Raw genomic sequence first — 19042 nt, 5'->3', positions numbered from 1 at the left:
GTTATATTAACTTATTCAGGGAAAAATTGAAGAAAGTAAACTGGAATTTTTAATACGAAAATAAAACTGACAAAGCAAAGGCTGAAATTGCTATTGAAACTTTCTTTAAAACTTATGTTGAATTGTGGCATTCTTGCTCCCCCATGGTAAAGGTCAATAATGTGCGCACAGTTAGGAATAAAAAACTTAACTGGTATTCTAATGAATTGACTCAAATAAGGGAAAGGATGCTGATTCTGTATAGAGTTTATAAAATTTCTTGGGTGCAAGGGAGTGTGCAGAAAGATGCTTATGAAGTATATCTCAGGTGTAAAAAGTTCTACAGAACTAAACTTGCGCATGAAAAAAAATTGGCGTGTGAAACATACATTCAAAGTGCATCCAACAAATGCAAGGCAGCTTGGGATATTATAGCGCAATAGAATACTCCTAATCATACACATGATATATTACTGAATCCAGATACTATGAATGATTACTTTTTGAACACAGTGAAAGAAATAGGTGATAAAGTTAATCCAACAGGTACATCTGCTATCATTGGGCCTGGTCCACATCAGTTAGGGGGACATACTTTCCAATGGGTTGACATTACGTCAAACGAAATCATAAAGACGGTCTCAAAATTATCTAATTCTAAAAGTATGGACTGTTATTGGCTGTCCAATTACATTATTAAACAAACAATACATCTGATTTGTGAACCACTAGCGTTTAGTATCAATAAATGTTTAAAGATTGGGTTTTTTCCGAATATGCTTAAAATTTCAAAAGTTATTCCGGTTTTCAAAAGTGGTGACAAACATCTTCCCCAAAATTACCGTGCAATCTCAATTGTTCCCATATTATCTAAAATAATTGAATCGGTTATTTATAGTCAACTTAGTAACTACTTTGAAAATCATGCCCTGTTGTCTAGTAATCAATATGGATTCCGACAGAGTAAAAGTACTATCTCTGCGGTTCTGGAAATTGTCAGTCAAACTTTAACAGCCTTTGAAAATAGGAAAATGGTTCCTCTGGTTTTATGTGATTTGAGTAAAGCATTTGACTGTATAGATCATGACATTTTGTTGGGAAAACTTCAGTATTATGGCATAAATACTCCCACTTTGGATGTAATTAAGATGTATTTAAGTAACAGATGCCAGTTTGTTGCAATTAGAAATAGACATTCCACATTGAAAGATGTTATTACAGGCATTCCACAAGGATCTGTACTTGGCCCATTTCTCTTTAATGTTGCTGTTAATGACCTGCAACAAAATGTTATGTCACAATCAGTTGTATCATATGCAGAAAAAACAACACTAATCAACATGCATCAGGACATATTAAATCTGCAAGAGATGTCACAAGAAGCTCTTAGGACTGCAGTGAAATGGTTTTCACAGAGATGCCAACTATTACGATTCAATCGTAATAATTACGAATTATCCATCATAATTACGCCTTTACAAATTACACACCACAAATTACGATTTATTGTTGATTTTTAAGTCTATGTGTATGAAGTGTCCAATAGGATACACAAGGAATGCCATTACAGCTTGAATTCTCAGAATATTATTTTCGGATTTCTCACTAATCATTTACACCCCCTTCCTGTTCCTCGTTAAGGAATATTTCGAGTTTTCACGTGCCGAACTCAGTGTGTGCTTCCAGTACCGGAAAAATAGGCACCTGTGAAGTGGTATATCTTGCGGAGTTGTTGTCTTTGTTAGTCACATGATCAGATTTCCATGAAAATATGAGAGTTCTTTTGTTTTTGTATTTCTCTTACATGATCCTTGGTCTTTGTTTTGGCGGCAAAGTGGTGACAAACTCCCCCCCCCCCCCGTTTAATCCCCGTGCCCTAACAGCTGCATTACGAATTGCCTTTCTGGAAAGTTGGCATCTCTGTTTTCATCTAATAAACTGCTCTGCAATGAGAATAAAACCCAACATATTCTGTTAGGATTGTCCAATACTATAGAAATTCAGTCATTCAAGCTACTAGGTTTTCATGTTGATACCAAATTAAGCTGGGAAGTACATGTCAATCATGTCTGTAAGAAGGTATCACGGGTCTCATATCTTATGTGGAAATTGAGGGAATTAGTAACAGCAGACTATTTGAGAATGGCATATTTTGGGCTTTTCCAGTCCCATATTTCATATGGGCTGCTATTGTGGGGACATTCATCTTATGTCCATAATGTATTGCTAATTCAGAAGAAGCTTGTTCGTGTAATGTGTAAAGCTGGTTCTTCTGAGAACTGTCGTCCCCTTTTTATCAGTCTTAAAATATTAACAGTTATAAATCTGTATATTTTTATCTCATTGTATGTTAAAAACCATCTGAATGAATTTACCATCAGGGGAAACATCCATCAACACAATACTCGTAATAAGGGTAATATTGATGTCCCAAGGCATAGACTTGTGAAAACAGGTAACTCACATAAAGTAAATAGTATAATATTTTTTAATAAATTACCATTCTCTGCACAGGATGTGTCCATCAATAATTTTAAAAGAAAACTGTATAACTGGATGTTGGAAAATCCAGTTTATGACGTAAAGGAATTCTTAGAAATGAAAACTGTTAATATTGACTTTTAATAACTGTATATAGATAGTAGAAATAATACTGTAGAATTGGATGACAAAACCTATTGCATGTAAATGATCAATGGTGAATAAATATTCTTATTCTTATGTACCGTGGAGAGTTTTTAATGTAATGACTGACTGAATCAGCTTTTATTTTGATTCAGTGCACGGACCTCCTTTGAAATGGAGTAGATTACCTTTGCCTTGCGGTGTCTTATTGACATCACTAAATGTCATTCCATATGTTTCTAGTTTTTAATTAGATGTAATGTCTTTAGGATTAGTAAGGCGCGCCTTTAGGTTTTAAGATTTCATGTCTCGCATTAAAATGCGCCCGCTCGACTGATTGAGTAACAGCACATTTTAATGAGGAGACTGCGGGTTGATGTGCCATTTGCTGATGGCCCTGTTCTGATAGTGTGTCGTTCTGGTTCGTTTCCTAACCATTTTACCTGGCACGCTTTTAACTAGCTCGCACTACGCGAGTTGTTTCCTGATGTACTCGTCAGGTGGCAGCTCTCTGCCCTTTGTCCTTCCTACTGGAAGAATAGCATTTTGCTATTCTTTGCCTGAGTTTTGGTTTTTATGACGTGAAATATCAACATGGATCCCATGCGGAATGGATCAGCCTTTGTGGCGTATCAGAATGTTTTTAAAATGTTCAAATGAATGCTATGACCCTTTGATCTTTCTAACCATTTGTTTATATATCGCCAGGTACGTGCACTCCTTGCTTAATATTTGTTTCTCTTGTCTTATATTTTTGTTACATACTGTTTCCACCGTCGTCTGAATGGGATGGATGTATGTGATGCCTCGAGGACATTATTAATGATATGGGCCTGCACCTATGCTCTTGTACCCTTTGTCTGCGTAGAATTAACCATGCGAAATAACTCGCGATCCGTGTCGGAGCACACGATGGCCGGATCTGTACGAATCGCGATATACTGGCAACGTATGCATGGTTTATTATATGGCCCGAATGATATGCTTATTTCCTTACTCGTGGCCTGTGAAGTGCTGGCATTTGATGTGTGTGCGCCCGTTATCCTGTGACTGCTGGGAGGTCACTATTTTGGTTGTGTCCGGCCCTTAACCTACTGGCGATATTTCTGCCATGTATATCTTATAGTGTTGGAGTGAAAGGTCGTGCGAATGTTGTGATTGGATGATTGGAGGACAACAGACGTATTTATGTTTGTATTTTATTGAATGTTTATTTTTCATTTCATTCGATCCCTTTGGGACTCGTCTTCTTTTCTTTGAGTCCACACCTGTGCCGATCATACGTTATCACCTTTTCTTGTATGGTTGACTTTTATGACTTGTATGAGCCTTACACCCAGAATTTCATGTTTTTCATCCTTAACTTTTTCGTAGCTTACAAATTCTTCTTTCACCAGAAATAATACTCCCCCTCCTAACATTCCTATCCTATCTGTACGATACACTCTCCAGTCTTCATCCATTATATCATTTCTCACCCATGATTCGACTCCTATTACAATATCTGGTAAGTATATATCTATTAAATTTCTTAATTCGATTCCTTCGTTTACAGTGCTTCTACAGTTGAGCACTAACATTTTTATGTCATCGCTACTTGATTTCTAGTTCCCTGTTCACTTAACACCGCTCCCTAGGCCACCCTGTTTCCCTGAACGTGCCTGCCTATAACTCTCAGTCAAGTTTCCTAACTTATGTACCACTGCGCTTTAAGTGAATTCCATCTAAGCGCAGATCTCTGTCTCCTACCCACCCATTAGGATCTAGAAATCTCGCTCCCAGTTTCCCACATACCCACTCCATAGTCTCATTTAAATCCCCAATGACCCTCCTACATATTATTCCATTGATAACAATCTCCACTTCCGTAAACTTCATGCGTGCTGCATTTACCAGATCCCACACATCCCCAACTATGTTGGTACTTATACCTGCTTGCCTTACGTTGTTACTACCAACATGAAACACTACCACCTTCTCCTTTCCCTCTTCCTTCTCTTCTACTTTCCTCAACATCTGCCTCAACCTAATTCCTGGATAACACTCTACCGAGGTTCCCTTTCCTCCACACACTTTCCCCACATGTCTAGGAATCCCCCATGACTAGAGCCTCAACCCTACCCACCTCATTTGATCCCCTCCGCTCCTCGTCAGCCCTATCTTCTCTCACTACTGCAGAAGCTACTTCCTCCTCCCGTTGCTCCCTCCCATGACCCTGTCCCACCTGTCTTTTCCTTTCTTCTACACTACATTTCCCTTTCCTACCTTTTCCCTTCCTCCTACTTCCACACATCTCAGCAACAGTTCCCTGTTCCTCAACTTCCCTCGGTTGTTCTACCTGCAGTGACTCGTACAGTTTTCTCACAGTTACCTGTCCTGAATTCTGATCCTGAACAGAGCCCTTATCCTGCAAACTCCCTCCCCTTAAAACATTGGACCACCTGTCTTCTACAATTCCCCCATTTCCTTCTCATCCCTCCTTTTCACCTACTGTAACCTGTACATTATTTGAGGGAGGCCTACTTTCCTTCCTGTGCTCTGAGAGAATCCTAATTATCTCCCTCAAACTCTCCAACTCCTCCCTCATACTCCTTAATGCCTGGCCACACCCACAGTTCCTACACTTGCACTCCTTAGCCATTATTTATTTTTCTGTCCGGAGATCAGGTGACACCCATGAGATCTTGTGGCAGTTCTTATGTGGAAACAATGATCCACCTATAACCAATCCAAAATTACTGCATAGGTCTGTGAATCTCTGGCCATTATTATTTTCTTCTCCTATTCCGTGTCTACCCATGATGATTTCTCTTCCTTCATTTTCATTACCAATTTTTGCATTTACATTAGAATCTCGATAATTCGAAATCGGTTAATTCGAAATACGATTATTCATAATCCACACTACAATGTCGGCCCCATTACTGAAATTCAGACTTTTAATTCGAAACTGCCTTTACATTTTAAAACAATAGTATGTTACAGAGTAATTTCGACTTGAAATTTATCCGCGTCTTAAAAGAACGCGTGTTCCGGAACGTGAAGGTGTACCGTAACTTTCCGCATTTACTCACTTCGGTGGGTCTACAGTGTACTTCATGATTACTAAGTTGAATGAATTCAGAATTCTTTAGTATTCAACCTTTTAAGGAACGCCGTAATGTCACGCAACAGGCAGTGTGCGAAAAAACAGACATCATGAACACTGGCGATGCCGACAGTTGACGAAAGAACGTGGTTCATATAATAAATTCGTAGGCACTGAACAATATTGTCATTTTACAAGTAACAACTCTCATTATTGTTCCGTATTGAAGATGACGTTAGGCATAGATATCAAGGATACTTAAATAAAAAACCACCTATTCAATACTTTCCACGTTTAATGTGGTTATTATCTACATGATTTTATGTAGACTCATTTGGTCAGGTACATGTTTCACCCATTATTTTGGGCATCTTCAGCCTGTAAACAACCTTTAGGTCAAGGTTTGGGACCTTTTTAACTAATATAAACATACTAATATATACACTATATACAACATATACATTATATACAATATATACAAACATAAGTCATTACAGTAAAGTTTTTTGGTCCTAATCTATTTAATATGGAAAATGTCCAAAACTAAAATGGATCTTCTTTTCGGTGAAGAGGATTGCAAATCGGGGTTTATGTGACCCCTATATCATATTAAGTACTTGACGTATCGTGTCTGGTGACAGGATGTTGACCAACCTACAATCAGTTCAAATCTCCTCTTATTGTTGACGACACATCCTGTCACCAGACACGATACGTCAAGTACTTAATATGATATAGGGGTCACATAAACCCCGATTTGCAATCCTCTTCACCGAAAAGAAGATCCATTTTAGTTTTGGACATTTTCCATATTAAATAGATTAGGACCAAAAAACTTTACTGTATTGACTTATGTTTGTATATATTGTATATAATGTATATGTTGTATATAGTGTATATATTAGTATGTTTATATTAGTTAAAAAGGTCCCAAACCTTGACCTAAAGGTTGTTTACAGGCTGAAGATGCCCAAAATAATGGGTGAAACATGTACCTGACCAAATGAGTCTACATAAAATCATGTAGATAATAACCACATTAAACGTGGAAAGTATTGAATAGGTGGTTTTTTATTTAAGTATCCTTGATATCTATGCCTAACAATATTGTCATTGCCGATGAAACTGCATTGCTTTATTTTAATGCGAACCCAAACGGTCTTATGGTTTTAAAGGAAAAAGTGCCAGCTGGAGAATCCTACAAGAGTGGGGGGTGTGGGTCATTGTAGTGCGTTGCAGTGCACATGGAAACGAGAAACTTTATCCCCTCGTCATAGGAAAGTTCGATAAGCCACAATGTTTTAAGGGCGTCGGGCACTTTCCATGCCAGTACAAAGCATCTAAAAATGCAAACAGTACAGAAATCCAAAAAATAATGCATTTGCACAGGGGAACCAGCATCATTTCTCCTCGTCTTTGAATTGTGTGATTTTTTTTTTTTCTTTTGTTGTGTGAGGTTATGTTTGTCAGTGATTTATCCAAGTGCATTATTTGAACATTGTTAATGCACCTTGTTGGATACATGTCGGAAATAGTTTTTTCCCCATGGCATTTGAAAGGTTTAAACCGTGAATCGAGGTGATTGCTTGTATTAATGAGTCTTAGAATACTTTGTCACGCGGCAAGTGTTTACATTTCTGAAGTACGAGAGAAAAGCGCCATGGCGGGAAATCGTACAAGGATAGTCTCAGGATAGTTCTATTTTAAGGGCATCGGGTACTTTCTGTGTAAATACAAGGCATCTGAAATGCATGCAGTATAGTAATCCAATGAATAAAGCACTTGCACATGGGAGCCAGCATAGATTTCTTCTCGTATTTGAATCGTGCTTTTTTTTTTCTTTCCTTCGTTGTGTGAGGTTATGTTTGGCAGCGAGATATCCAAGTGCATTATTTGAATACTGTAAATGCACCTTTTTGGATACATTTTGGAAATAGTTTTCATGGCATTTGAAAGGTATAAACTGTGAATCAAGGTTAACTGCATGCAGTAACGAGCCTTAGAATATTTTGTAATACAGCAAGGATTGGTACTTCTGAATTGCGAATTGGCGGTTAATTCGAAATCACGTAATTCGAAGTCCGATTTTTGAGTCCCAACAACTTCGAATTAACGAGGTTTTACTGTAGATCTCCCATCAATACCACAATGCCCTTCTTTATCCCTGCCAGTGTTTGTCAGCCTATCATAAAACTCCTTCTATTCCTCTTCTGCTACCTCTGTTGGCGCATAACACTGTACTATTGTCACAGGTCTAACTTTGGTTCTTATTCGTACAGTAATTATCCTGTGTGATACAGGGGTCCATTCCATTATGCTATTTTTTGCTTTCTTTTTGAGTAAGACACCCACTCTACTTGAATGCTGATCATTTTCTTCTCTTCCAGAGTAAATGAAGACACCTCCCTCTTCTGTCCTCACCTCTCCGTAGCCTGTCCATCTTGTTTCACCAACCCAAGTATCTCCAGTTTATACCTTTTCATTTCTGCCATTACTTCTCTCAGTCTGCCAGTTTCATACATAGTTTTGACATTTCAGAATCCGATTCGTGTCCTATATTTCATTGCAAAAGTCGTCTCCATAAAATCCGGCCGGTATAAATTTCGTCTGGTTTCTGTAATAAGTTTAATTCAGGTATGCGAGTTATTAGCCTACAGCACCCTAAGTCCAGTGGAGGGGCTGCCTCCTGTCTGCGCTAGACCGCAGGATTTTTCTGTAGGGGTTATCTCCCTTAGCCTTTAAAGATCCCTCTTTACCACAAGGCAGTGGTTTCTTCTTTATTTATCCCCAAGAAGAAGGGTTGCCTCATCCGCCAGCTTCGCCGTACCAAAAGACTCCTTCTGTACTGTTACTGCCATTGAGGTATTCACCAGAGCCCCGTTAGCTGTCACTTTTCAGGGTTCCTGTAGGGCCTTCACAGCTACTGTAGCGGTCATGGGGTGCACACAGTCCCCACTGTACATTAACCCTACAGGCAGTCCCATACTTCACGCCGTTGCCCACCTCCCATGACGTGGACGAGGGGTTGACCTTGTGGGAGGCTTTGTAATGTGCTCTCCCCAGTTAACATTCTCCTTTATAATTACACCAAGATTTCTTTCAGAGTTTTCGTACGGAATAATTTTACCAGATAGTGGAGGAATGTTTTTGTTTTTTGCGGCACTGATATGTTTCACCTGCCCAAAAAGATTAGATTTATAATTTGATGGATTGATTAAAATATAGTTTTCATGAGCATATGCACAGATATTATTTAAGTCAGAGTTCATATAACCTGTTGCTTGATTGATGTCTGAAATTTTGGAATGATAACAGATTTGTAGATCGCCAGCATACAGGTGGTATTTACAGTGTCTTAGCAGCGTTGATATATTGTTGATGTAGATAACAAACAGAAGTGGTCCAAGTACTTAGCCTTGTGGTACTCCCGAATATTTCATTATCCATTCAGATTAGTGATGGGACATTCGATTCATTTTACTGAATCGATTCATTTGATTCCGTTCACTTTACTGAATCGATACAGTGATCCGATTCACGGCTCATTGGTCACCGCTCCTACTGTATCTGTGTAGTATGTGCTGGTAAGACAGCAGCAACAGCATTCAGTGCTCGCAGCTGCCATCTGGTCTTCATACTATGAACTCCTTTCTTAGAAAAAATGCTAGTTGCTCTAATACATCGAAGGTTTCCGGCGACGCAGGGTGGAAAAAAGTTGGGATTAGGAAGGTAGCAGCCATGGCCTGAATTAAGCTTACAGTCCCAGCATTTCCTGGTGTGAAAATGGGGAAACTACGGAAAAACCATCTTAACGGCTGCCGGCGGTGGGATTAGAACCCACCATCCCCCGAATGCAAGCGCATAGCCACGCGATATTAACTGCACGACAACTCGCTCAGTCATTTAAAAAAAAGTACTTTTCTATCAGCTGAGGATTTTTTTAAATCGTCATATTTTGTGTAGGCTACCCGAGATGTACAGTAGCCCGCTGGTTTTCTGATTCAACATACTGTTATTGCGTCTGTCCACATATGATTGAAGTCTTGTGCAACGATGTGACATATGAACTGAGAGTATACTGAGCAGCCGCTCTTCCCAATATAAAACAGGTACTTTTGAGTGGTCATGAGCATGACTCATAGTCATAGGGCAGGTAAGAGTCGAGTTTAATTGTCAAATGTCAACTAAGTTATAATACTAAGATTCATTAAACTAATAAATAGTATAACCTAATAGCCTACCTACTTACTAGCTACTTCAGAATTATGTTGTGACTACCTTTTTAACACTGCAAACCTCCCTGTAAGAAGAGGACAGTGAATGCAAATGGGTATTGTTTTCAAATGAACTGAGCTCGAGAGTCCATTATAGCATACGATTCTTTCAGTGTAGCATGGCTCACTGTATGTCTCGCTGCAGTGAGCTGATAAGGAGCCGTGTGTATCATGTGTCTCACTGAGCCGCGCTCGTTCACGATTCTTTCTATGTGCTATGATTCACTGTCTCGCTGCAGCGGAAGCTCGGCTCTCCGCGCGTGTCCAGTGAGCCGATAAGGAGCCGTGTGTATCATGTGTCTCACTGAGCCGCGCTCGTTCACGATTCTTTCGATGTGCCACGATTCACTGTCTCGCTGCAGCGGAAGCTCGGCTCTCCACGTGTCCAGTGAGCCGATAAGGAGCCGTGTGTATCATGTGTCTCACTGAGCCGCGCTCGTTCACGATTCTTTCTATGTGCTATGATTCACTGTCTCGCTGCAGCGGAAGCTCGGCTCCCCGTCAACGTCCAGTGAGTGCGCCACTCAGCACTGTCCGCTGGGAGTAAGCTGAATCGTGTCGTGAGCTCACCGTTCCTGTGAATCGATTCACTCGGACACTTGAATGAATCGATACACAGCTTCGAATCATGCATTCAGTAGCCAACACTAATTCAGATGACCTATTCTGAAAAATACCGAGCTCGATAGCTGCAGTCGCTTAATTGCGGCCAGTATCCAGTATTCGGGAGATAGTGGGTTCGAGCTCTACTGTCGGCAGCCCTGAAGATGGTTTTCCGTGGTTTCCCATTTTCACACCAGGCAAATGCTGGGGCTGTATCTTAATTAAGGCCACAACCGCTTCCCTCCCAGTCCTAGCCCTTTCCTGTCCCATCGTCGCCATAAGACCTATCTGTGTTGGTGCGACATAAAGCAAAAAAAAAAAAAAAAGAAATCTGAAGAATTACACCTTGTTTTCGTTCGGTAAGATTTGAGAGAAAGAATTCTAGAGCTGTCTGTCCACTGTCCAAGGTGAAGTGATTTTAATTTAGCAACCAGGACTTCTATATTTACTGTGTCAGAGGCGCTGCTATAATCAAGAAGTGTAAGTAACGTCACCTGCCTTTCGTCCATAGCATCTCTCATGTCTGTAACCTTCAGCAGGGCAGTGGCCATACTGTGTCCGTTTTTGAAACCCGATTGTAAAAGGTCAAATAGTTTGTATTTATTTAAATAGTCGGTTAATTGCACATATTCTATGTGTTCAAGAGGCTTGGAGAGAGAGAAAAGTATGCAAATAGGTCGACAATCTGTTATAAGTACAGGTGAGAAAGTTTTGGGAACAGGTTTTATAACGGAATTTTTCCACATTTTTGAAAAGAGGCCACTTGTGAGGCATGTGTTGTATATATGAGCAATGGCGGGAAGAATGTAATTATGTTGTGTTATGAGTATGGGTATTTCATCAGGTTCGACAGCAGATGTGATATTGTCTGCATTTCTGGTTTAATTTTTATCTCACAAAAATGAGCATTAGTTTGAAATAAATGAATTGAACATATATATTGTAACGTGTTGGTGGGGTAAATAAATGATCACAGAAACTGGTAGCGTTCTACTTCTAAAATTTAACTAATTACTAAATCTACACTCGCAGGTATTCGAAGCTTACAACTTGCACTCGTAGGTTATGCAATTACACAGTGTCCACCCCCTCCCCCTCTCTTTCATTACTGACTGTTTGTTCAAACTAATTCACGTGGACTCTGGTAACTAACACTACAGTACCTAGAGAAGAGATATATATTACATATTAGCGTAACAGAAACTGAGATAAGGAAAGCACTATCCCCACCGTAATCCACGCCCTCCCAACCAATAGCCTCAAATTACTGCGATCACCCCTTCCCCTACATAACACGCTCCGCCCCTCCGCTAGTGCTCGCGGTCTATTGTTTGCCATTTCAGAAGGCAGTTCCTCTCTGGCTTTACTCTTGACAACTTAGTGCTTGATGTGAGTTAACACTACAGTCTCACCCAGTCGCATGGCCACAGTCGTTGTCGCTGTCACAGTCCACAGTTTGAAGCCCACGCACAACAGTCTCGCAGTTCAAGAAAATGTTCTCTGTCCATACTTGGATAGAATGCCAATCACAGCCCCATGCCGGCATTCCAGTACTTTCTTCTTCAGCTGCACTAGAACATGAGCAATGCTCTCCTGCGGTAGCTGGCCCCAAGAGAGAGAACTAATGGTGACAGGCATACAGAACCAGTCTTCTGCTCCAACATGCGAACACTCCGACAGACTGGCACGCTAAGCTCAGGCTATAACTTACAATGACTGGCAATCCAACTGTCACGATGCTTACTGGTGGAGCTCATACTGAGCTGCTCGCTAACTCACTGAGTCCACACGCTGAACTAACTCGGCATTTGTCCGTCACCTTATATACATGTGGCCAGTCCTTCAAGATACGTCTGCGACTCGAAGCTCTTGGAAGCCTCCGTATATGGAAGCTGCCTGCAGGCAGAGTTGTTTCTGAGGCCTCAAACGATCGATAGATTCTGAGGACGTTCTTGTAGGATGAAATGTCATTATTTTATTATTGAGCAAGTTTTTACAGGTATGTTACAGTGTTCATAGTGGCTATTTTAGGGTTCTAGGTGTTATAATTAGTATTCAAGGTTATAAACTTCATTATTGGTTCTGTATTGAATTAAGATTACATTTAAAATAAAATACAAAGTTTATTCCACCTACTCAATACTATACAGTAATTGCAATGTTTATAAAAACATTACACTATATTAACAAGGTACTAGTTTCGACCCTATTTTTGTCTGCTGCCATTTCTTGATGGATACAGTATTTTTGTATCCATCTCTTAGCACAGGCCAGAGTAAAGTGTAGCTTCCACCGAAGTCCCAGTCTCATCCATGGCTGTGACAATATGGAAGCTGCTGGGGTATGGGTGGTGCTGAGTAATGACATTCAGAGCAAGTCTAGTGCATCTGAGTGTTATGAAAGGGTTGCTCATAGGGTCAGTCGTGCTGCAATAGCACTTTCTGACCCAGTGAGGAAAGCAATGGCAAACTACCTCACTCCTCGTCTTGCCTAGTACGCCTCATTTTGGTGCTGCCATTGGTTTTTGCGGTTTCCTTATAACCGCATAACTTTTGGTGGTGCTATTTGAGGATCCAACCAGCCTCTGGGCTGATGACCTAACAGGCAGACATGGGTCATCATCAGCCTAACTAAGATACTTAGGACATGCTGAAGTCCTAAGACAGAATTACATTGTGGAAATAAGGTTTAAGAGAATGAACTGTGTATGTGATGCGATGAAGTACCTATAAAATGGTGGATTGATGAACTGTTATAGATGAAATAATGTTGTGCTTCTCAGTGACAAATAAAATTTTAGGATTTACGTCACCGAGCTCGATAGCTGCAGTCGCTTAATTGCGGCCAGTATCCAGTATTCGGGAGATAGTAGGTTTGAATCCCACTATCGACAGCCCTGAAAATGGTTTTCCGTGGTTTCCCATTTTCACACCAGGCAAATGCTGGGGCTGTACCTTAATTAAGGCCACGGCCGCTTCCTTCCCACTCCTAGCCATTTCCTGTCCCATCGTCGCCATAAGACCTATCTGTGTCGGTGCGACGTAAAGCAACTAGCAAAAAAAAAAAAAAGGATTTACGTCAAATACAATTACGCTGTAAGAATAGTTATCATACAATTATTACAATAATGATTAAAATATGCCCTTGTTGATGAATACTCTAAAATTGCACTTTAAAAACGTAGTATGCCAGTTGAATGCAAAGTCCAAATGCTTCTGTTGAGTTCTAGAATTCCGAGTGAATCTTCATGTGGAGAATATAAAGTTGAACATTGGCGCAGAGAGTATGTCTTGCTTGAGGTCCAATATATCTAGTACAGAAATTAAATGTAGATAAAACCATACAACATTCTTGTAATATAATGAATTCTTGCTGTAGTGTGAGGAATATTCCCAATTCAAGTTGGAACCAATAGAACCTTGCGCGCAATGTGAACAACCTTATCGGTGGAGTGCAATTAGTATATCAAAAGACTGAAATACTTAAAAGATATAATAACTGATTTGACAATGGAAAGTAATGGCTTCCATATTAACAAATCGCAATGAACTATTTTACTAAGGACCTTCATATTGTATTCTTTAAAATAAGGGGGGGAATTTGAAATCTGTTACTCCATTTTCTCGCAATTTTCATTCCCAAAAATGGCGTATCAAATTATACATATGTAACCCATTGCATGGAAAGGGACCTAAAGTCAGATGTTTCATTTTTTATATTTTTGTGGTTCTAAATGCTTCTAGGTGCAATACTTCAGCAGATTTTATTGACAGTTGCTATTAAGAAACCTATTTTGAGAAAGGCAAAAAGTGGTGAAGACTCAAACTGCTGCATGACTTAATTTGTTAAGAACACGCATAGGTAGCGAAAGAAGTCAAAACATAGAAATGCAATTTTTACACTGCAGACACTTGTGTTCATCTATTCTGTAAAATTTCCATTACTGGGTCACACATAGAAAAATATTAACTGTGTTATATGGATACTAAGCAAGGTTTGATGGCTGCCATCAATACTGGGTATTAATCAGTAAGAAGTAAGAACAAGTATATGCACACACCTTGTTCTTTTCAATTTTGGTGTGGGCTTTGACTTCTATATTAGTGTTCAGTGTAGTAATCGATGTTCGTTGATTGTCGTTTGAGATGACAATTGTTTTATTTTCCTTTGCCTTTTGGCTTTGCTATAGTTGATCTCTTTCGTTTGCAATATGTGTATCACATGTGTCATTTTCAGGTTAAAGTGACTATAATTAGTGAAGCACAAGCAAACGCACTTCTGAAGAATGACAAGATGGTTAAAAGTGAAGCCAGTGGTGAAATATTGAACAACACAGGCACTATGGAATACCATCAGGCTACACGACAGCTCTCTGTGAGCTTCAGGTAAGACATTCATTTCATTTTTGGACTGCTCTTTTTTTGTAATCCTCACCACATTGCCTTTCACATACTTGTTATAGATTATTGAAGATACAGGGCTTTTGAATTAAAACACTGCTGGCCTTGGAGACCCCATATGAGCTCCCAGTCAACACAATGACAACCTGCTGCTATTGAATCCAGCACTGACTGAAGACACTTCAGGAACATTCTATACCCCACGGCCACTCGCTGTGTCGACCAGAAGGAGCTCGCTCACTAAGAGATCTTTGTGGCCAGTAGTATTTTAATTTGAAAGCCCTGTAGTAACCGTCCAAAGCAGAGTTAGCTCAATACTGAATAGACATTTAACTTGTTTCTAATGACAAATTCAGCACTTGCTTTCAATTTGTAATAATTTTTGTGTTCCTTTACTCCCTGCACTTCACAGTAGGTTCAAATTGCAGAAAAATTGTTGATTTCTTCGAATTTAGGCTGATAAGGAAGACAGTAAGCCAAGAAGTATGGTCCAGTGCTCTGTTAATTACAGTGTTGCATTCCCTCTAGCAAATGAAACAGATCTACTCAACGTTGTCTACTTTAGACTTGAACACTACATTGTTTTTTGCATGGTCCAGTGTAGTGTACCTTTCGGCACTTCTTGGAAGGGACTAGTGAGGTAGCCGACAGGGGAGCTCCCAGCCTGCTCCCCCTGTGGGTGGGGGCGGTAGAATAACACCCACGGTATCCCCTGCCTGTCGTAAGAGGCGACTAAATGGGGCCCCAGGGGCTCTTAACTTTGGAGCGTGGGTTGGTGACCACGGGGCCCTTAGCTGAGTCCTGGCATTGCTTCCACTTACTTGTGCTAGGTTCCTCACTTTCATCTATCCTATCCGACCTCTCTTGGTCAACTCTTATTCTTTTCCGACCCCGACGCTATTAGGTTTGCGAGGGCTAGGGAGTCTTTCATTTTCACGCCCTTCGTGGCCCTTGTCTTCCTTTGGCCGATATCTTCATTCTTCGAAGTGTCGGATCCCTTCCATTTTTCCCTCTGATTAGTGTTACATAGAGGATGGTTGCCTAGTTGTACTTCCTCTTAAAACAATAATCACCACCACCACCACCTCCCAGCCTGCCTGGAGTTTCTTGAAGATGCAATGAGAATAATCCATCTCTGGCCACGTTGTGAATATTCTGGTGCACGTCGCCCGATCTATAAAAAGGGAGGCTAGCCTTGGACAGTCGGTTGGTGCTGAACTTTGAGTTGGTGTTGGACTCCATGGTGGAGTCAGTGTGAGACTCGGTGTGTGTTGGGGTTCGGTGACTGGGCTGAGGGTGACAGTTGTGTTGGCTGTCGCGAGTGTCCTACCTAGGTCGAAACGAGGAACTGTGGTTGTGGTGTCGGAGTGTCCAGTTATTAGCTTCATCGGAGACTGCGTGCGGGACAGAACACTGTGTACTACGTTACAGGAGAGAGAGAGAGAGTGAGTGAGTGTGCGTGCGCGCGCTTCTGTGGACTGAGAATAGTCAGAGTCGGCGACCGAAGCAACTATCGTGAGTGTAATTGGAACAGCGCTAATGGTCACTTTGTGAGTACCACCCTGCTAGTTTGCACAGTTCAGCTGTTGCAGTTTATTTGTTCACTACATGTGACTGTGAGAATTATTGGACTGTCTCTGGAGTTGAACCAACGAACGGTTGTCATGTGTTGCCAGTAACACTGTGTTCAAATTTCTATAAAATACTTTCCCGCCTTGTGAATACTTTACATATTTTGTTATATCTAATTCCTGTACATGTTTTGAGAGCCAATTACTCTATTCCTTAGTGGTGCCAAAACAGAGAACTGTGCTCTGCAAAACGTAAAGAATTTCACCTTATTTTCTTGACACGGCATAAGCCCAAAAGTCTACACAGTATCCTGTCTATAAGGATGATAACCGTCCCCAGATTATACCACCAGGCTGGACCACTTGCTGTGTAAAGAAGGGAGACTAGTAAATAGACAGCAGTCTACACACAGCTGCTGTATGAGGTGACTGGACTTGAAGTGAAAGTAAGGATTATATCCATCCCCATATTATACCACCAGGCTGGACCACCTTCTGTGTAAAGAAGAGATACTAGTAAATAGACAGCAATTAGTGAATTTGACTAGAATTGTGTGCATGTACATTTATTTGGTCATCCTGAAATAAATTAAGAGTATTGAAACAGACGGGAGTTTTATTCATAACAGAACTGGTGTCAGATGTTGGAATAGACCCCATGTGTGATACATCATTGTAATCAGCGTGAATCAGCGGACCAGATACTGCCGTAGAGAGCGTTCCACAACATCGGTGTATAATGAATACAAACACATATAAATCTTTACATTTTCATCATGCCTTAATTGCTGCATGCCATTGAGACCAGAAGCCACACGAGAATGGAGGCTCAGTTATTAAATGCGATCTATGTGACGAGGAGGAGGAGGATAGTAGAAACCCCGGAGAGGTGGATAAAGGAGATGAAAGGCAGTGGGAATGAGATGTAGGACGGCCAGGTGAAGTCAGGCGAAGATGGAAGACGAGCACAAAAGGATGGAAGATGGCCAGGAGATGCTGAAGGAAGGCCGAAAGAAGACTGAAGAAGACTAGAATAAGATGGAGGACAGCCAGGAGAAGTCGGAAGACTCCCAGGAGAAGACAGAAGAAGATGGAAGACAACCAGAAAAAGACCGAAGACAGAAGGAGGCGAAAGACGGCCAGAAGATGCATCGGTATATTGTGATAAATTTATATGGTGAATTCTATGAATATTTTTTATAGCATGATTCTTGCTTTCTATCCTACTGAAATGAGTGACACAAACAATAGAATATTAGGCTTCTGAGCCCAAGCAAGCATATTCAATCTCTGCTCAGTCTGGTGATATTTGAACGTGCTCAAATATGCCAGCCTTTTGTCTGTAGATTTAAGAGCTCTTAAAAAAAAGGTTCGAATTGAAAAAATTCTAGCAACTTGGCATCTTCAGACACTGAAAATATTGTGTGTGATGCAATATTATTATTGTTGTTGTTTTTGTTATTATTATTATTATTATTATTATTATTATTATTATTATTATTATTATTATGATTGTCATTCCAGGAATATTGTGGATCATAGAGGTGTACGAAGGGGCTAGGGTGAATGGGTGGACAAGGAAATGACCAGAGCATAAGTTAAAGCACTAAATTTTGAGATTTTTTTTTTTTTTAACTTTAAAATTGAATAAATAGAAGACCTGAATAAACAGTGACAATATAATAATGAGCTCGTCAGCTCCAGCAACAGTGACTTACAGTCCAAAAATCAGGTACAGAACTCGAGAGAATTATCAACATGATAACATAAAGGGAAAGAGCATTATAGCTCTGAACAGCTACACTATCTTATAAGAGCATGTTTGCTCCACTAGTTCACATAGTCTAGGAGTTTGAGCCCCAAAAGATAACGTAGTCTAGCCTCTCAGAGGCATAAGTTTCTTACAGAGCACAATGATATACTTGACAATCTTCAAAATAGGTTATTTACAATCACTTAGCCCTGTTTTGGGCTTATCTTCTACTCAACGGTTTTTCACATTCTTTTATAGGAACATAAACAGGGGCAATAAGTGCCCGTACTAAATGGCCTTAAATATAAAAAGAAAAGGGTTTAACATGATTGGCCATGAACAAAAGGGTAGGAGGCGATACGCTTGCACTCCTACACGTTCCTAAAACCCTAAGTGGGCTTATGGCTGTATGTCATAGAGGCTAAGCCTATTCTACACTGGGATGACTAAATGAAAAAGATTAAATTCTAAAAGTGTGTTCAGAATTTTAGATGTTTAGAAATTTGTCACGCCATACCAAGTTGAATGGGAATCAACAAAGGGTAATCACTTTGTTACTTACATTTTGTGTTTCCCAGCAGGGATTGGAACAGAGCCCTCAGACTTGTAGAAAATCTACATTTAAACCACGAAATTAGAACTTTACGTGAATAAAAGAAGTTTGTAACCGTCCCTCAAGCTATTTGCCGGAGCTATCACATGTTAAGAAAATTCTGCCATTACCTTGAGATGCTGGGCCTTCCGAACGC

The 19042-nt window shown here is 40.2% G+C and overlaps 1 protein-coding gene across 3 annotated transcripts in view; it reads left to right on the top strand.

Moving 5' to 3' along the window:
* Window positions 1–19042, top strand: part of Stat92E (Signal transducer and transcription activator Stat92E) — a 522273-nt gene that overhangs the window by 294941 nt on the left and 208290 nt on the right. For all 3 annotated transcript variants that reach the window (XM_067140262.2, XM_067140261.2, XM_067140263.2), the window contains exon 10: window positions 14806–14954. In XM_067140262.2, the coding sequence (XP_066996363.1) occupies window positions 14806–14954 (149 nt within the window). The remainder of the gene's footprint in view (window positions 1–14805; window positions 14955–19042) is intronic.

The sequence above is a fragment of the Anabrus simplex genome, chromosome 2 (assembly GCF_040414725.1).
Source record: "Anabrus simplex isolate iqAnaSimp1 chromosome 2, ASM4041472v1, whole genome shotgun sequence".
In the NCBI taxonomy this organism is placed as follows: Eukaryota; Metazoa; Arthropoda; class Insecta; order Orthoptera; family Tettigoniidae; genus Anabrus; species Anabrus simplex.
Note: the sequence above shows the minus strand (reverse complement) of the source record. Positions and strands in the feature narration are given on the sequence as shown.